This window comes from Nelusetta ayraudi, unplaced genomic scaffold (assembly GCF_046127955.1).
Source record: "Nelusetta ayraudi isolate G7.1 ecotype Tasmania unplaced genomic scaffold, CSIRO-AGI_Nayr_v1 ptg000026l, whole genome shotgun sequence".
In the NCBI taxonomy this organism is placed as follows: domain Eukaryota; kingdom Metazoa; phylum Chordata; class Actinopteri; order Tetraodontiformes; family Monacanthidae; genus Nelusetta; species Nelusetta ayraudi.
The window spans coordinates 12,393,003-12,412,729 of NW_027466076.1; the positions used below are offsets into that span (position 1 = coordinate 12,393,003).

The 19,727-nt window shown below is 44.4% G+C and overlaps 2 protein-coding genes across 2 annotated transcripts in view; one reads left to right on the forward strand and one right to left on the reverse strand.

The window, feature by feature from the left end:
* tsc1b (TSC complex subunit 1b) overlaps positions 1-5,963 on the reverse strand; it is a 33,239-nt gene extending 27,276 nt beyond the window's left edge. The window contains exons 1-3 of the mRNA XM_076029876.1: positions 5,831-5,963; positions 937-1,169; positions 462-565 (exon numbers count right to left, since the gene is read on the reverse strand). Coding sequence (XP_075885991.1) covers positions 462-565; positions 937-1,045 — 213 coding nt within the window. The 5' untranslated portion in view covers positions 1,046-1,169; positions 5,831-5,963. The remainder of the gene's footprint in view (positions 1-461; positions 566-936; positions 1,170-5,830) is intronic.
* A 3,190-nt stretch (positions 5,964-9,153) lies between these two features.
* Positions 9,154-18,578, forward strand: LOC142889912 (desmoglein-2.1-like). The gene is made up of 13 exons (XM_076028589.1): positions 9,154-9,798; positions 14,274-14,357; positions 14,710-14,868; positions 15,039-15,180; positions 15,364-15,518; positions 15,979-16,113; positions 16,210-16,395; positions 16,605-16,942; positions 17,033-17,175; positions 17,297-17,518; positions 17,690-17,932; positions 18,194-18,328; positions 18,466-18,578. The coding sequence occupies exons 1-13, from the start codon at positions 9,154-9,156 to the stop codon at positions 18,576-18,578; spliced, it is 2,700 nt and encodes an 899-aa protein (XP_075884704.1).
* Positions 18,579-19,727: the final 1,149 nt, after the last annotated feature.

A 19,727-nucleotide genomic window follows, 5' to 3' on the forward strand; every position in this document is an offset into this window, starting at 1 on the left:
GCTGCTGTTTCTTTCATGGTTTTTGTTTCATGTGCTACTTACTCGTGCTTGTTTATGGCAGCCTTATCTTTTCTATTGCAGCGCTTTGGCTGTGTTTTGCTTAGGTGTGTCTGTTTTTAGACGTTTACTCCAATGTATTACACACCTCTGGGCCAGGTCATAACTGAAAGGGAGATTTTACCTAAATTGGTTTTATCTGGTTAATAACAGAAATTAATCAATAAACAAATCATCAAATATTGAGCACCTGGTTGACCAGGGCAATCTTACCAACGCTGCAACTGCTTTACACAGCTTTTTCCATGTAGGCTTTTCAGCCAACAAGTTGCCACAACTAGTGACTTTTAAATGGATTTAATCTGACCCAATTTTGCAATTCCATAGAAATGGAAGAATTTTTTTTAATGCCAAAAATTCTGCTGTTCTGGCACAAACCGGCCCGCCGTAGAATGGTTTCTCACCTTGTCGTGCGGCTCTCGGACTGAGCAGAGGATATGCACGGCCTGGGCAGAATTTGTTTCCAAGAAGTAGTCCACCAGGCCGTTCAGCAGCATGGACCCTCGATCTTAAAAGCAAACGGGGAAAGACATTTCGTGGCATTTTCTCCACCATTGCGTTACAGCTCAAACAGGAAGGGATTAACCATATTGATGACGGGTGGGTTGCCACCCAAAAGTGCCCCCATCTTTTTTTCTTTTTTCTTTTTTTTTTTTAATGGATTTGAAATTTGAAAATGTTGGCCATTCATTTCGCAGGACACACAATTCAATTCAATAATTTCAATTACTAATAAATTTGGAATTTAGAAATTTGGAATAAATTTGGGTCGCGACTTCGTGATAAGGAAAAAGGGGTGGGTCCTAAGACTCTACCCGTTGGCACCATTGGTTTAACCGATTGAGTGAGTGAGTGAGTGAGTGAGTGAGTGAGTCATACCCGCGCTGAGCTGCTCATTGATGATGCCCCTGATCTCCTCGAGCTGGTGGAGGTCAGAGGTTTCCAGGAGAGGAAGGAGGTCCCCCACGTTGGGCTGCTCCCTGGCCATGGTGACGTCAGCGCCGGTGTGGTGTGGTGTGGTGGGGGTTTGGAGGGGCGAGGGCGGAGGCCGTGCCTTTCCCTCCCTGCCTGGAGCACCCCTGGGGCCGCCCACCGTTAGTGTCCAGGCACCTCTGTGTCACAACAGCACCACTTTTTGTTCACTTTTTCTCTCAGAAGGGGCGGTTCTCGTGCGAGGATTAACGGTCACATGACGAAACCAACTACGCATGGAAGAACAGGGTTACCCGACAGGGGTTCTAAGTTTTCATAGGACAGTAACGGAAGCGAGTGGTAAAAATGAAAGACAGTAAACGGAAGAAGAATCTGGTGTTAGTGCATTCTAAATTGACGTTTTTGACAAAAGTGCTCTGATAAGAATGCCACTATGGTTCTGATTTATGTCTAAACCGGTAAAGAAACAGTTACATTTCCTGGAGGTGGAAAAGAAATCTGCAATTTTAACACTTTTGTTCAAAAACAGCAGACAAATACTGATAAAAGAACAGGTTGGCTGAACGCTTACAGCCCAAAAAAAAAATATGTATACATATATATATATATATATATATATATATATATATATATATATATATATATATATATATATATATATATATATATATATATATACACACACATATATATATATATATATATATATACACGCACACATATGTATATATATATATATATATATATATATATACACGCACACATATGTATATATATATATATATACACACACACACATATATATACATATGTGTATATATGTATATACATATATACATATATATACACATATATATATACATATACATACATACACATATATATACATACATACACATATATATACATATACATATACATATATACATATATATATACATATACATATATACACATATATATATATATATACATATACATACATACACATATATATACATATATATACATATATACACACACATATATACACACACATATATACACACACATATATATATATACATATCCACCGGGAAAAAAGGCTTCACTACTGTTCTTTGTTCTTCTTTTACTGGGAGTAGCAGCAGCAAGACTCACGGTCACTTCCTGTATCTTTTAATTCTTCTTAACTTCTAAGGTTTGCTTTTTTTTTGCCAGCTTGTTGCTGCAGCTTTCTGCTACAGCTTTGCCGCTTTGCAAGCTTCCAAGGTCGGTGATGTCCCAAGAGACTAGTTTTAGGCCAAACGTACAGTTTTGTTGCACGGAGTTTCCACAAGGAAAGTAGTGGTTACGTGGTGCAAACAAAGAACGGAAAAGACAAAACAAATATCTGCGTACAATGTTAAGGTAATATGGAAGTAATGTAGCGAAAAGCAAGAAAAAAACGAGTGCTAACTAAACTAGCATACACCTATGAGGACTATGAAGCGGGACCGAAGATTCCAAAACAAACATGCCGAGTTGCTAAATCATGCGCCAACACAAAGTAGAAGGCCGTGGTTCATGACATCAACACTGAATCAATGTTAATAAACGATGATGCTCCTTGAATCACAGTAAGCCGTATCAAGTCAGAAAACAAAGAGCACAGAGTGAAGGCGTTGCATGAAAGCTCTCTCGTATTCCTCCTTACTTTGACAGTAGGGCTTCCATACGCATTCCAACAAAACGGGCCGATGACTCCGAAAAATAAAAAGACAACAACAACGCACATGCAAAGCTCACACGTTGTCCTTGTGTCTCGAAAGAAATGAATCGCACCGCAAGATTCCTGGGGATTTTCCATCCGAATCCCAGCTGAACCAACAACATTTGCGTCTCAACATCGGCGGCCGAAAGACTCCTGAGAGAGGACACGGAAACACAGAAGCGCCTCGTTGTTTTCTGTTATTTTTCTATTTAGAGATCAATGTAGACATTTTAATTTGAGAGACAAAACAGACTTAGCAGTAAGGCCTTCGTTGCGGACATGATCAATTTATTGGCCTTGGTGAGCTGAATCGACGTTTCTCAACTGGATATTAAAATATATACAATTATAGAAAAAATTATTACTACAATTATATTATGATGTACATAACTTGCAAAATAATCCAACTATCTATATAATTTTCTTTTCTTAGTCTGTAAATATTTTATTTCTTTCTTGTATTTTTTCCTTCTTGGCAATGCATTGTTGCGGTTGCTGTAATTATGCAAAAGTTCCCCCACACGGGATTAAAAATAATCTTCTAAATTAAATATTTTTTTTAATTTCAGTGAAATATTTACAAGACATGATAGAAAATGAGCCAGAGTTTTTTCTTTTTGCAGAATAAATTTGAGTGCTGTTGTGGAATAAATTTGGATTGTGACTTCATGATGACGGGAAAAAATGTGGGTCCTGAGACTCCACCAGTTTAAAACCAGTGAGTTAAATGGTAAACTTAAGCTAATAGCTGCGCCCTGCAGCTCTTTCCTCAGACACACCGGAGTTCTCGGCAGAACTCAAGTTGCCCTTTGACACGAGAACCACAGGGCCAAGAATCATCCGGTCTTTCTGAAACACGACCAAAAGGAGCAAGAGCGTCAAAGCCACATCAAAGAGATGAACTCAGTCACATGCCACCACATACACATATATATATATATATATATATATATATATATATATATATATATATATATATATATATATATATATATATATATATATGTGTATATATCTATCTATATATATATATATATATATATATATATATATATATATATATATATATATATATATATATATATATATATACATATATATATATATATATGTATATATATATTAGAAAAAAAAGTAATTTTCTGTGAAGATAAAAGTACAATTCATTTCATGCATGTCAATCCAAGATTAATGTCTAAAAAAAGCACCCTAGGATTATCGAGTCACACACAACAAGACACTGAAGTGCTGTTGACTGTTGTCCAGGCGGATGACAATTAACAGTTCTGGTCATGAAGTTGGAAGCCGAGCGTGGAGAGTGGAGTCAATCAAGCCCCCCTTTTTATTCGCCCCCTCAACTGTTGTCCTCCAGCGTGCGTCCCAGCCAGAGCGTCGCAGGGACAGGTCAGACACGCACGCACAAACTCCAAACAACCCTCAGCGTGATCACGGACAGCTTGGGAACTCTCCAGGGCAACACAGACAGGCTTTATGCGGAGAGGGGAGCGTGTGCGTCCGTGTACGCGCAAGGAAAAGGCGAGAGGCCGCGATCGCATTTTGCACAGTGTCAGCCAGTGGTCTCCAAACTTTCTTTTAGCAATGGGCCACATCATGACGGAACTGCATCATGTCAGCGGGCCACGGTTACTTTGACAGTTGTATGTGTTAAGAACTGTTGGAGGATTTCAGTTGTGTCACTCACTTGTTTTTGTAAAAGCAAAGATTTTCCTAATGCTATTAAACCATTGTATACTGAAATGTGACGTCTCCTCCATGTATTAGAGAGAAAAACAATGAAAGGGTCGCAGTAAGCACTATGATCAATTACAAAGCCCAACTTAATTGCATTCTTATTGCATTTGAAGCTTTTCACTATGAACTTTAGTAGTGTAAAATGGACATATAAAGAGTTGAATTTGCTTAAAGACCACATTGACTTGTATTGTGGTGATTTGGATTTCTCGTTTCTGTGATTTAGTGTATTTTGTCGACATGCATTGCAAGTAATATATAGTGTCCTGGAAGAGATGGTGAACAACACAAAATGTGACCGATCGATTGATTGATTGATTGATTCCTCCATGTCAAAATGTCATTTGAGAAGTCAAACTGGACACTTGGTAGTCGGTTGCTGGATGGGTTTAAGACTGTGACTGCTTCTAAAGAAGTCGCAGCAGGCATCATAACCTTTGTATTTTTTATATTAAATACAGATCCCCACTTAGCACATGGTCAGATGATATTGTTCAATGTTGCTAGAGACATACATGCCACACTGCTTTAGAACAAGTAAGGAAAAAATGAAATATTTGCAAACGCATGAGATGTGACGATAGAGCGTCTGCTACGGAGCGACAGAGGGTCCTGAAGGCGAACCTGCAAAAAAAAAAACACTGGCCTATCGTGTTCCTCGGTTTAGATGGCCCAAAATACTGCCACGTGACAAATTCAATGACAAACACCTCAGTTTAAAGACGGCTAAACTACAACGTGAAAAAAAATAATGCAGACTAGCTTGCAGAATGGATAATAGTGAGCTGAATGACAATGCACCAAGAATGCAAATAAAAGTCGAATGCAATAATGCCTGCATGCATGCATATTTAGACTAACGCAATTCCAAGTCGAGCAAACAGACGCTTGCTGCTGGACAAGAGCCGCTGCTGTATGTGAACTGACCACTGACTGACTGCCTGCCTGTCGTAAACAACTCGCAGAGAACAATGGGCAGGGTTGGGTTTATGTTATCCGAACATTTAAAAAAAAGAGAGAGAGAGGTCGGCGTCTCGTTTCGTGCCGAGCGAGAGCGCATTCAGACCCCCACGAGCAAGAGCAGACAAAGTCGATTTCAAAAAGGCGTATGAAGCATCACCGTCCAACCCAAATCCATCACTGGGTCTTTCCAAAAACAAGTCAGTCCAAGCGGCCGAGAGCTAACGTTAGCTGTGAAGCAGCGACCCCACACTCACTGGAAATTATCTAGCCTGTCAGCTGTGTCAGACGGGTAGATAAGCACGCCTAGTAGCTGACGATCGGCGAGACCTATCGTACACGGCGAAACAAACCGTAGGCTAAACGAAAACGACGTGAAAATTTGGAGCTGTTTACCTGCTAGAGTAGCTGCACTCCACAGGGCGCCGCCATCTTGGACACCTCACAGCCCCATCCCACCACGGTCTCCCTCCGCAGTCGACCAAAACTAATCCCGTAAATTAGGGCCCCGCAAGTCGCAGTGGCACCTTTTATAAAACCCCGTCACATCAAATTGAGCGGAATTAAATAACGCCTAAAGCTACCCAGGAATAACACTTGTACATACTAAGGCGAAGGGTTGGCCTTATTTTTCTTTTTTTTTCTTTTTTTTTTTTTTTAGCACCGAGGTTGTTTTTCCTCGTCTCATTGGTGGAAGGATGAAGTGCAGCATGTAATGCGGTTTCGCGTGACCCACATGTGAAGAGCGCACGCGCAAATTATTATTATTTTATTTTATTTTTATTTTAAACCAGGTAGCGAGGACAGCTAATTTGCATATTTTAATGATCACATTGTATTTGGGCTTGGCAGAAGTTTAGGTCGTCCAAGCAAAGTCATATAGGAACGGAAAACACTTTAAATACTATATTGAAGTCAGACTCAATGTGTCTTCACCTCGTGCACAGCCCCCTTTTTGTGATTAAAGCTGAATAGATGCTATTATCTTAAGAGAATGTGATGTGAAATGTTTTTTAATTTAAAGGATGAATAGAACATTGCATTTATCTTTTTGTTGTTGTTGTTGAATTAGGGCAACTGGACACTTCCAACAACAGACTCCCATTCCTGGACTGTGACAGAAGGCTCACAGTTGAAGTTCATAGGAAACCCACCCACACAGACCAGTACCTTCTTTTTGACTCCCGTCACCCACTTGAACACAAGCTCCGAGTCATCAGAACCCTTCACAACCGCGCTCAAAACATCCCCTCTAAGGCAGAAGGAAAGGAGAAAGACACCGACACATTAAGGACCTCCCTAAAAAAACGTGGCTGTCCTAATTGGACCTTGAAATCCACCAAGGGAAGGAAAAATAAGGAGCAAACAACCACCAGGGCGGACGCAGACAACAGAAGGAAGAGCATTGTTGTCCCTTATGTTGGAGGCCTTTCGGAAAAACTAAGGAGGATTTTTTTCCAAACATGACATCCCTGTTATAATAATAATAAAACTTTATTTGTACAGCGCTAAATCACAACCAATGGTGTCTCAAAGCACTTTATACAATCAGAGAGAACCAACCGGGCCCCCGGAGCAAAAAGACCCAGCAACACCCTCAGGCAAAGACTGGTTCATCCAAAGGACAACACACCAAGACACATACTCGACAATGTGGTCTATGCAGTGCAGTGCAGTGACGACTGCCTGGATCGCCACGTTGGCGAGACCAAGCAGCCTCTACACAGACGCATGGCCCAACACAGAAGAGCCAGCACCTCAGGACAAGATTCAGCAGTTCATCTACATCTGCAGGAGAAAGTTGATAGAGCATGCTTTTTTTAGGTAGAATTTTTTTTCACCTTGGTGGCACTATAGTCACCAAAGTTGACGGACAGGTTTTGTAGGTCAGTCCGCCCCCGGAGGTACCAGAACCATGTGTCAATTATGTTCATAGCCAAAGATATTAACTTAAAACCTATGTAATTCAATGAATTTTGGGGTTTAATATGGACACATTTGCATAAAGTTATGGTCATATTTCTAAAAGAAAACAAAAATTCAAGTCAAAAACATTTTACATTTAGTACACGTGTGGTACTCCCAAAAATGGGTCAACCACAATTAGTGTCTAAACAATGGGAATATGTTAAATTGTTTTGTTTATTTTCATTAATTTGTTTGTTTATAATTTCATACAAATAATTTGAATGTTTGGGTGGCATTTATGTGCGAAGTACAAGAGGGGGAACTCATGTGTTGGGGCGAGTTGCACTGGGGACAGGTAAAGGGGGCGGTGCCTTCCCCGTTTCCTCGGATGCGTTCTGGAACGATCCACAGCTGGGTCTTTGTTTCTCCATGTAACCTGCTTCATACAGGTCGGTAAAAAGTACAAAACACTATAAAGTCAAATGTATGAGTGAGTGTACTACCAAAAGTGTTTTTTTTTTTTTTTTTTTTTTTAAGAATTTAATTTATGTTAAAGACTTTATTTATGTTAAAATGACCGCGACAAGTTTCACCGCGAGGTCGTCATCTTGTGTCCGGCGGAGCAGCAGTCACGCTCGGCAGAGCAAGAGTCAGTGTTTATACGCTAAATTAAAGCGTCATTATTGTTGTTGTTTTATATTTTTGTTAATAGCTTACTCTAGGGTCACAAAAAACACAATCACTTTATTAATCCGAGATTTTATACGAGGAGAAGTGCGTATCCATTACATGCTTAGGTTGCGTGAAACACCGTGGGTAATATATGGTGAAAGTATATAGTAACCTGTTTATACTGCTTAAAGGGTCTGTGTATACAGAAAACGTTAATTTATTGTAATGTATTAAAGCATGTGTATTTGTTTGTGAACTGTAGAGATGGAATTGAATTTGAATGTGAGAGAACTGATTAGAGGAGTATGTGGAACTGAGCTAAATATCATTGGAAACGGCAAAGTATCGTGTGTATGTGACTGTTGATATATGTGAGTGAGTAAATCTCAGATGCATTCTGGAACGATCCACAGCACCAACTGTGTCTTTGTTTCTCCATGTAACCTCCTTCATACAGGTACAGTATTTGTTATTGTGGTCCTCAATCCTGGGGACCCGTAACACATGCATGTAGATTGCATTTAGTAAAAAAAAAAAACAACAAAAACAAAAAAACACTATTTTTGATTAATGTCCAAGTTGTTTTTTTTTTTTGTTTTTGTTTTTTTTTAGGATATAGCGTTTTCCATTTAGATAATACAAGGCAGCCAGACCATAAACACTGAGCTCTCACTTCACCACACTCCGTTGGGAGTTGGCAGACAAGCGAGAGGATGCTGGAGGGAGCACAGAGGTAAGGTTTTGCATCTTCGAGCATTTAAGCTAGCACCTTAGCATTTTAGCTAGTTTTTGAGTATATTAGCTAGTGCCTTTGCATTTCAGCTAGCTTTAGAGTATATTAGCTTGCGCCTTAGCATTCTGACCTGCAGATCCAGCGCATAGCGCGTCTCTTCCCTCTGTGCCAGACGCTGGAAGCTGCACCGTCCATCACGGGGGCTGCTCGGAGACCTCTACAAGAGCAACACCGACATCCCCTTCGTGGCACTCAAGTCCAACCAGCTGCCTGGAAGGCTGATCGGCGCCTAGGCCCTGGACACCTTCTGCCAGGACCTCTCGGAGAAGTGTGGTGGAACTTTCAGGACTACGTGCAGGTCCACTGTGCTGGTTTCGACCCCTTCCCGATCTCCGGCATTGCCAGCATGACCCTGCAGGTGTGCGTGGAGGTTGAGAGGAGGTCCCTGTGTTACTCCAGGATCTTTGATAAATACAGGGAGAACGGCATGGCGTGGATGGAGAAGGGCCTTGCCAGACTCCCACCCGGCATGAAGAACACCCCCAACATCCGGCTGAGGGTCCTCACTTTTGTCAGCTGCGTTGGCATGTTGATGAACGGCGATTACGTCCACTACAATCACCTGCGAGACCTGCTGACAGAAGTGAGCAACACCGTCTCCCAGAAAGACCTCCAGAAGTGGCAGTCACGGTTCACCCTCCCGAAGGTCTACAACATGACCATTTGGAAGCTGCACGAGGACATCCCCTATTGCCTCGCGGAACCAGCGCGACTGGCCAGCCCACGGCGGCAGGAACACCAGCAGCAGGTGGAGCAAGTCCCAGAGGAGGACGTCCAGGCAGTGGAGCTCCAGGATGACCTGCGCCCACTCCAGAGGTCCCAGTCCTTGTGCCTACCTGCAAACACCTCCAAGGTGTGGTCTGCTCAGGAGCTGTCATTCATCTCCACAGACAGGCAGATGAAAACTGGTGCCGCATACAAGTTGTACTGCCAGAGGTGCTTGGACGCCAAGATCCTCAAGAGGTCTTACAAAGCCTTTGCAGCAAAAAGAGTAGCTGTAATGGCTGAACAAGAGGGTTAGGGTTTTGTTGTGGGTGCAGGGGTTTGTTCCTTTTTTATTTTGACTCCGAGTTCCACTTTTGCACTCCGTGTTCTTTGCATGTTTTGTTCCTGTTCTTGTTCTTTTGCATGCGTTAGGGTTTAACATTTTAGCTAGGGACAGCTTTGTTCGGATTAGGGATAGTTAGGTCCTCCACATAGGACTCTGCGTTGACGCGGAGTGGGGGCTTACGTAACTCAGTGGTGTGTCGCAAGACCAATCACAGAGTTACTAACAAAGAGTCCTGGCTTAGGGTAAGGGTTAAGAGTTATGGGTGTTTTTATTATTTTATTTTATTTTTTGATGTAAATGGAACTTTTTTCTAGATCATGGATAATGGCCAAGTCCTTATTTAAAAAAAAAAAAAAAACTTTGTCATTGAACAAAACACAACAGAATTATTTGTAAACCATGAACTTGCTATTAAAAAAAAGAAAAAAACAGAACAAATCATAAAATGTAAAAAAAAAAAATCCATCCGTTTCCAGGTACTGTGGTTTTGGAGCAAGGGTCAATGTAATGAATGTGCGGGGGTCACACCTTCCTTGCGACTCCCACACACAAAAACTCTGACGTCGAAGGTTCCGCGACCCAGGGCAATAGCTGCGCCGGCCGGGGTTAGGGTTGGGCAACACCTGGCCGTCTGGGATGAATATGAAGGTGACCTTCTTTGGGGGTCACACCTTCCTTGTGACCCCCTAATATAAACAGTCTCACGTCGAAAGTTCTACGAACCAGCACAATACCCGCGCCGGCCGTTGTTGCCGTTGGGCAACACATGTCCATCTGGGATGAACATACAGGTGACCTTCTCCGGGGGTCACACATTCCTTGTGACCCCCACAGACAAACACTCTGACATCAGGTTCTGCGACCTAGGGCAATAGCCGCAACGGCCGGGGTTAGGGTTGGGTGTGGACGGTCGACAAGGGGTGGGCAGGTGGCACAGGGGACGGGCAGGGTGGGTGGGCGGGACACGTCTCTGGGTTAGAGCTTCTGTGTCTTTTCCAGACTTCACACAGGGTGGGTAAGTAAGGGGAGGGTCAATGTGGGGATCAAAGCTGGGGTAAGGAGGGGCGACAAGGGGTGGGTGGGTAACAGATGGGGGACATGGTGGGGATCATGGCTGGGTAAGCAGGGATGAGAAGGTTTATGGAATGGGACACATGGGAGGGAAGACACAATTCCGCACTGATAATGGCAGCATTCAGAGACTTCAACGCCCCACAAATCTTTTTAGGGGCAGGGAAAAAGAAGTTCAAAAAAATCTGCTGCGGGTTTGTCACGTGAGTGACAACAGGGTCACGGGGTCTCGGTCGGGTGGGTGGCCAGGATGCTGTGGGAGAACCTTGAGTCACCCTCCTGGTCTTCAAGGCCATCATGAACAGGGTTAGGGTAACCCTAACCCTAGCCCTAAAAACAAGAGGGAAACAGTTTGAACGTGCAGGAAAGTTCAGCAGCGTTGGCACACAGAATTCCCCAACGATTCTGGTTCACGGCGAACGCACCGTCGGAACGTCTGGGCCGGATTGTGGCGGTGAAACACTCGTCTACGTCAGGTTTCATATTTCTGCACTGTGATGATGCCAGCCTCGACCGCTCCCGCGAATAGCTCTACTTTCAGGCCACTGTCCAGGTCCTCTTGGATTTTCATGTGTCTGTGAATGTTGCCGTTGGTGGTGAAGAGAGAATCTACTTGTAGGCTCTCTCACTGCTGTCAAGCAGCATGTTTGGGTGGAGCGAGGAGGTTGGGGTGGGGTGGAAGGAGAGGTTTTAAATGAGCTGCAAGAACAGACATCCAGTCTACGTAATTCAGGTAGAGGGATCGTCCAGTTTCCCCGAAGCCCCTCCCCTCGACAGTGGGGCTACGTGAAGGTCATTTAGGGGAAATGGACCGAGTCCATCTTCTGCCGAGGCGAGAAGTGGAGATCGTACGGTCCTTCCGGCGTGCAAAAGCTGGGGCCCCATCTCGCCGAGGGTGGCGTCTGTACAAGACAGTCACCCACTCTCCAGCCCGTGCAATTACCATATTTGCTGGTTATTTTCTGTCTTTTTGTGATTTTTTTTTAAATCTTTTTTTGCGATTTTTTTTTTTTTTTTTTTTTGTCTTTTTTAAAAAAATATTTTTTAGTAATTAGGGTTAGGATTAGAAAAGGGTCTCCACCCCCTCGGAGACGGAGCAGAATAGGCGCTGTTTGTCCACCCGGTGTCTCCCCTCCACTGGTCTTGCCATTAGGGCGCCATCTAGGCGGTGCGCCTGCCAACGGCTTGCTTATGGCTCCCTCTGGCGGTCTAGATGCGCCATTACACCTGCTGAGGCTCTAGAGTCATGCCCGTGACATATTTTTGAATGAGCACATCTCCGCGGGCGAATGTGTGAAAATCTTGAAATGTTGCACACAGACAGATCTCATGTGGAAGTGCAGGTGGCATGAAGTGTGCTTCGACGTCACTTCCACTTCTGGAAAAAATTTTTTCGTATTACCGGACAGGAAGGTCGTAGAGAGATGCGAGAGAGAGAGAGAGATTTTTTTCCATGTCATTGACATTGTAGTTTTATGTATTTATGAAGTCCCATTATTTTTTTTAAATACCAAAATCGACCTTAGAGGCACGTTTCAGGCCACATCTGGAGTAGATTGAGGTGATTTTTCTTCAATTTCAGACTCTTAAGTTTGACCTCTGGTGTCATGGGGCTCCTCCATAACGACTGCGTGTAGCACAGCACACTACCTTACAACACAAGTCAGCTGTACTACACATGGTCATTCTGGAGGACCCCTGTGACCACAGAGGCACTCAAGCCCCCACGCCACGTCCCCGCAGAGTCCATGTGGAGTTTTTTATTTATTTATTTTTTATAAATTTTTTGTTTTGGACACAGCAATCACTCCCTATTCTAACCCTATCAGACACCCTAACACAAACTATTTGTAACGCTATCACACCAAAACCAAACTAACTCCAAACTCGCACACAGCAACAAGTAATACTCGCACAGCCATCGTCACTCATTCACAGTGAGGGAGCGCACTCCCCGCCCCTCCCTCCTTGTCATGGGAGGAACTTCCACCACCTCCACCGTCTGGACGTCCCGCTTCCTCTTGGGTGCAGGGCCAGCTCCAGTCTGCAAGAGATGACCGACATTCGGCCAGGGTAGGACACCTGGCTGTCTGGGATAAACATGAAGGTGACCTTCTTCGTGGGTCACACATTCCTTGCGACCCCCACAGACAAACACATCAAAGGTTCTGCGACCCAGGGCAATAGCCGCAACGGCCGGGGTTAGGGTTGGGTGTGGAGGGTCGATAAGGGGTGGGCAGGTGGCACAGGGGACGGGCAGGGTGGGTGGGCAGGACACGTCTTTGGGTTAGAGCTTCTGTGTCTTTTCCAGACTTCACACAGGGTGGGTGGGTGGGTAGGTAGGTAGGGGGAGGGTCAATGTGGGGATCAAGGCTGGGGTAAGGAGGGGCGACAAGGGATGCGTGGGTAACATATGGGGGACAAGGCGGGGATCAGGGCTGGGTAAAGAGGGATGAGAAGGTGTTGCTGTGGGTTTGTTACGGGGGTTCCTTTCGGGTGGGTGGCCAGGATGCTTCTTTTTTTTTTAACGCGTTAACGCGTTAACTTTGACACCCTTAATATACATACATATACATACATGGGCGACACGGTGGCACAGTGGTTAGCGCTGCCGCCTCACAGCAAGAAGGTCATGGGTTCGATTCCGGGGCCTGGACCTGGGGCCTTTCTGTGTGGAGTTTGCATGTTCTCCCTGTGTCTGCGTGGGTTCTCTCCGGCTTCCTCCCACAGTCCAAAAACATGCATGTGAGGTCAATTGAAGACTCTAAATTGTCCGTAGGTGTGCATGTGAGTGTGAATGGTTGTTTGTTTCTATGTGGCCCTGCGATGAACTGGTGACTTGTCCAGGGTGTCACCCTGCCTTTGCCCTAAGACAGCTGGGATAGGCTCCAGCAGACCCCCGTGACCCTGAGCTCGGGACTAAGCGGGTAAGAAGGAATAGTTATTTTCATCTCAATACTTAAAAAAAAAAAAAACATATTCTTGTTCATCTCTTGAGAATTCTCAATCATCACAATAAAAAGGTTTATGTTCTTTCTTATTTTTTCATTCTTTAAATTAAATCCAAATCCTGAAAAATATTCCAAAACAAAAAAAACAAATAATTAAATAGATTTATTTTCTTTGTGTAGAGCCTTTCTGTGGAATTCACTATAAACTAAATTCGGTTGAGGCATATTTTTTTTTCATCAAATGCAAAAAAGAAATCATCCGACTTGTCGAATCGCACCTTTTACATTTAAAATTAAAAAAGCTGCCACTGGCCTCAAACATTACATTTTAGACACATGGGACTGTACACATTCTCTCCAACATAATTCATAACCTAATGTTTTGTCTTACAGGCTGCTGCTTTGTTGAATGCAATGTCTGTCCCACGGAAGCCACTAAAAGAAAACTTTGACTGTACAGGGGAGACTGTTGGTCGGGTAACGTGTTTTCCTTCATTCAAAAATGTCAGTGCAGATGAAAGATTGTGATGCAAGAACCAACAAGGACATTTAACTGGAATTTTAACAGTGACACAACGGTTGTTTGTGACTGTGTGACCGAGGCTTCCGTGTTTCACAAAACACAAGATGTTTGCCCATCACGTAGCAAACTGGGGATTTAAAAACACTTTATCTTTAACAGTGCCCCAAAACTCTGTGTGATGTTGGCTGAGTCGTTTAAAACTGTATTAAATAAACATTGCTTAGTGTTTGATTTGAAAAGTGTCTGGTGTTGAATTTAACTTTCTTCATTGTCTCATTTTCACATAAAATTTTCTTTTCTATTTAGATCTTCTCATATTTCGACGATGGCACTGGTAATATCGTCTACTCCCTCACTGGGAACGGCTCAGACCAGTACCCGTTCAACGTCTTTCAAGTCGACCCTGACACTGGATTGATTCGTGTGAACAAAATACTTGACAGGGAGGAGATTGCTTTCTACAGAGTAAGTTATATGTACTGTCAAAGTAATGTTAATTATATAATATTTTAATATTACTGCCTCTGAAATTGAGCTTCTATATTGTCCGAACCTGCTAATGTTGCCCATGTTGCAGCGACTATAGGTGCAAGGCAGGAAAAATTCAAACAGGTTCTGCATTCTTTCTGTTTCAGCTATCTGGTGCGGCTCATTACAGAGACGGCACCCTGGCACAGGATAATTTGCCAATGCCATTTCGAATAGTAGACGAGAATGACAATACTCCAGTGTTTGCAGAAATAAAGCCTGGCGTCGTTACCGAGCTCAGTGCTAAAGGTGAGTGAATTTTCCAGCGGTGCCTAAAACTCTTCCCTCGTCTGGTGTCATTCATTCATTCATTCATTCATTCTGAGTATGATGCAAGCTGTGGATATAATATTAGGATATCATTTGGCCAATAAACCCAGTAAGCCTCTGCAAAGGGCATGTTGACGTGTCATACATTTAACTGTTCTGCAGGGACGTCTGTATTAAAAATAACTGCCACTGACGCTGATGAACCAGGGAACCCAAACTCTCAGATTGCCTACAGCATCGTCAACCAGGATCCGGCCGACATCTTCTTCATTAAAAGCAATGGGACCATCTGTGTCAGAACTCCTCCGGACAGAGAGGTTATGGACCGCCGTCGCACTTATCTGTCATTTTATACAATCTAGGGCAGTGGCCTGGTTGGAAATAGTGCTAACATCCCGGCACTTTTTTCGTAGAGGGGGGGGGGCTGGTTGGAAATATAGCGCTAATGTCCCAGCATTCTTTTCGTAGATTGGGGGGGCTGGTTGGAAATGGCGCTAACGTCCCGGCATTTTTTTCGTAGACGGGGGGGGGGGGGTGTTGGTCGGAAATATAGCGATAACGTCTTTGCTCTGTTGAGCGGGAGCGCTATCGCTGTCGCGCTACGCTAACGTGTCGGCAAAGTTACGTGGGGGGGATTATGACTGCCTTCACGCAGCGGGCCGGACAGAGACACGCAGCGGGCCAGATGTGGCCCACGGGCCGTAGTTTGGGGACCCCTGATCTAGGGCAAGGTCAGAGATTTTCTTGCCAGCACAGTGACTCATCTTCTCCTTCCAGGCAGCGGATCAGCACACCCTGACAGTGAAAGCTCAAGACCTGTATGGCGCAGCAGGTGGGAACGCCGCAACATCAACAGTCACCATTAGCGTCACGGACGTGAACGACAACCTCCCCACACTTGAAAAGGAGCAGGTAGAGATCTCCTCTACGTCTCTATAGGGAGAAAATAGTTTTTTGTATGCCAGTCGGTCGGTGTGGTTTATCAAATCTGTCTTTTTGACACCGCAGTACGAAGGCAGCATTGTCGAGAACACACAGGGCATGGAGGTGATGAGATTCAAAGCATCTGACTTAGACCTGAAAAACACTGCAAACTGGGAAGCTGTATATCACATTTCCAAAGGAAACGAGGCCGGGTACTTCAGCATCGAAACAGACCCGGTCACCAACGAGGGGATCCTTATGCTGGACAAGGTAAAAAAAAAAAAAGACGACAGTACAAGCAACCACTGCAGCTGCAGCAGCAGCAGCAGCAGGAGTGCTAGTGGAACTTTAATGGGCAAAATGGACAAATACAATGCGACATATCCATAATCAAACAGAGCAATTTAGTTTCTTATTTAAGTAAACAATGCCTGATGTCAAAAGTCAACTTTTTTTTTTTTTTGTTTGCCATTTTACAGGCTGTGAACTACAAGGATGTGACGGTCCTGGACTTAGGGATAGTTGTGAGAAACAAAGCTAAAGTACATGGAGGAGGAAGAGGAGGAGGAGGAGGAGGAGGAGGAGTGGGACGATGTGGAGTAGGAGAAGAAGGAGGAGGAGGAGGAAACTTAGCAGGAATCTATAAAACCTACCCTGTGAAAGTCAATGTCCAGAATCAGCCTGAGGGGGCAGTATTTGACCCCAAGGTCAAAGCCATCCCCATCTCAGAAGGAGGCACTGCCTTTAACATAAACAATGTCATTGCTCACTACCCAGCAATCGACGGCGACACTGGGAAGCCAGCAGAGAACGTCAGGTCAGTTTTGTTTTTTTAACTACATTGGAGCCTCTGTGGCTGAAACAACTTCTTTTGCTTTTTATTCTTGACAAGTGTTCCGTCCTGCAGGTATTTCAAGGGCTATGACCCAGGAAACTGGCTGATCATTGACCCAAAGACAGGTCACGTCAGACTGCGCAAGATGCCGGACCGAGAATCAAAGTTCTTGGTCAGCGGGACGTACCGTGCCAAAGTTCTGGCAATTAGTGAAGGTAGACTTATCTCATCGTCTCAGTCTTTTGATGTAAAAAAATAACCAACTTCACTGACTCACAGAGGTCCCATGGTAACCGATGTCCGTTCCTCTCCCATTTCCCTGTTTGTCCAACACAGACACGCCTTCACAAACAGCCACTGGAACCATCGCTATCCAGGTGGAAGACTTCAACGACCATTGTCCCACCCTGACCACTGAATTACAGACCGTGTGCATTCCATTCGACTCTGTGACGGTGGCAGCTGAGGACGAGGTCTCGTACCCAAACGGACCGCCGTTTGACTTTAGCATCATCCCCGAGGGAACTGAAGGCAAATGGAAGGTGGAGCGCCTCAACGGTGAGGAGGAAATTGGATTCATTTATCAACTCAAACCTTAAGCTCAATCGCAACCACATTCACGTGAATCTGAAAAAGCCGACAATAATAAATGATGACAAGTTTCTCCACTTGTGAAATGGTAGTGGCAGTTTGCATTTTTTTTTTTACACCTTTTGATTTGCGCGGCAGACACTGCAGCCATTCTGAGGGCACAGGGGACACTGTGGCCACGTCAGTATGAGGTGGAGGTGCTTGTGAAGGACGAGCAGGGAAAAGCCTGTCCAGAGCCACAGAGGGTTAAAGTCCGAGTTTGCACCTGTGAGGATGGAGTGACTTGTGGGAAACGAGGGGAAAACGGGCAGCCAGCAAACAACTCAGGGTTGGGACCTGCTGGTATTGGTCTCCTGTGCCTGGGTCTGCTGCTCTCACTGCGTAAGCATACAAAGTTACTCACTCTGGTCAGGAGGTGTAGAGTTGAATGTGTTCAAGACCCATGAAAAAAAAAAAATTGCAGTGTCAAGTCAAATCAGACAAAAGTAGTTATAGCAAATCCAAAGCTACTCCTACTTTGAGAAAATGTTCCCATCCTCTGGTGTTCAGCATTTAAATGACATGACGCCGTGGGCGGGGAAATGCATTCTGGGTCTGGACCAGTTCTGGTGCTGCGGTTGAGCCGTGTGTTTTGTCTTGCAGTTGCTCCACTGTTGCTGCTCTTCTTCTGTCTGTGCGGGAGTGCTGCTGGGTTGCCGGGAGGCTCCACCGAGACGCCTCTCGATACCAAATCCCACCTCATCGACTACCGCGCTGAAGGCCAAGGGGGAGAGCAAGGTAACGTGTCTTCTCAGAAATATGTGGCTCATGGTGCCCGTCAAGAACCAAAACGTGGCAACGCCTTACGCTTGACACGTGAGCAAGGAATAATAGCGAGACTTTGCTTTATAACCTGGACACTTGTCTTGCAACAGGCGGCGCCTCTAATTGGCACAACGGGTACAACGATGGCACCACTGCCAGTGTGGACAGAAGTCAGTTGTTTCCGGACTTCCGGCTTAAGAAGTGCCTGCGGGAGCTCCTGTGAAACTTTCTCAAATGAATATATAGGGCTATTTTCATAATATTTACATGTCTATATTTTTAGTTTTCTACCTTAGTTTGTCTGCTTGTCGTGGCAGCCATCCGGTCGGATATGGATGTGCTTAGGCAAACTGTGGTTGACGTGGAGGGCTCGCTGTCGTCGTGCGCTGACGACTGTTGTGCTGTTTCAAAGGATGGCTCACCAGTGGTGGAGTCTCTCTATGTGATACGCAGCAATACGCAGAATAACCACTAGGAAAGGTCCTGAATGAACGTACAAACACTAAAAACAGGCCCACAGAGACGTATAAGTTTTGACACAATGTTCAACTGTCCTGTTTAAAATTATGTTTTTTAGGTTGTGATGTGTTTGAGAGAATCCAGCACTAATGTGGATGCTGGATACTTCCTGCATCACTGAGCCTGATGCTGGTGGATTCCAGTAGTTCACCCACCAGAACAAACTAGACGACACCGCTGTGGTTCCAACCTGACTCTGTTCATGACAGACAGAATCTTCAGACATCAAGAACCTGATTCTAACTCCACTGGTAGTTTGGTGGCCTGCAGTGCTGGGATGCTTTGTTTTGTTTGTCACTGTGAAATAAGTGAAAATGACTGAAATCTATTTTGGGTGAATGGTCCATTGAAGCAGCTACAGAGAGTTCTTCCTACACACAGAGAGGTGAAGGTGTGAATGGTGTTAGTGAATGGAACTCACTCTGCTGTAGGTAGTACATGGTGGCGACGCCTCCACCAGTCAGCACTGTGGTGAAGATGGTGAGCTGCTGCAGCTGAGAGGTAGACACCCTCATCTTCTGCTTCCTCTGCAGACTCTTCCAGTGAGCTCACAGGACAAACTGTGAGCATAGAAGATCATGTGGAGATCGACATTGGGACATTTCAAAGAGATGGTTGGTTCTTCAAGTCCAGGCCAAGACCATGGTGCTCATCAACAGACACACTACACTATTGATTGTATTATTTTAATGACCTTGTAAAGTGTCTGAGGTTTCTAAAAAGCACCATACAAATAAAATGTATTCATATCTATCTATCTATCTATCTATCTATCTATCTGTCTGTCTATCTGTCTGTCATGCTCGATTACTACTATTACTACATGTACTACACCTGCTGAAGTTCCACAGGC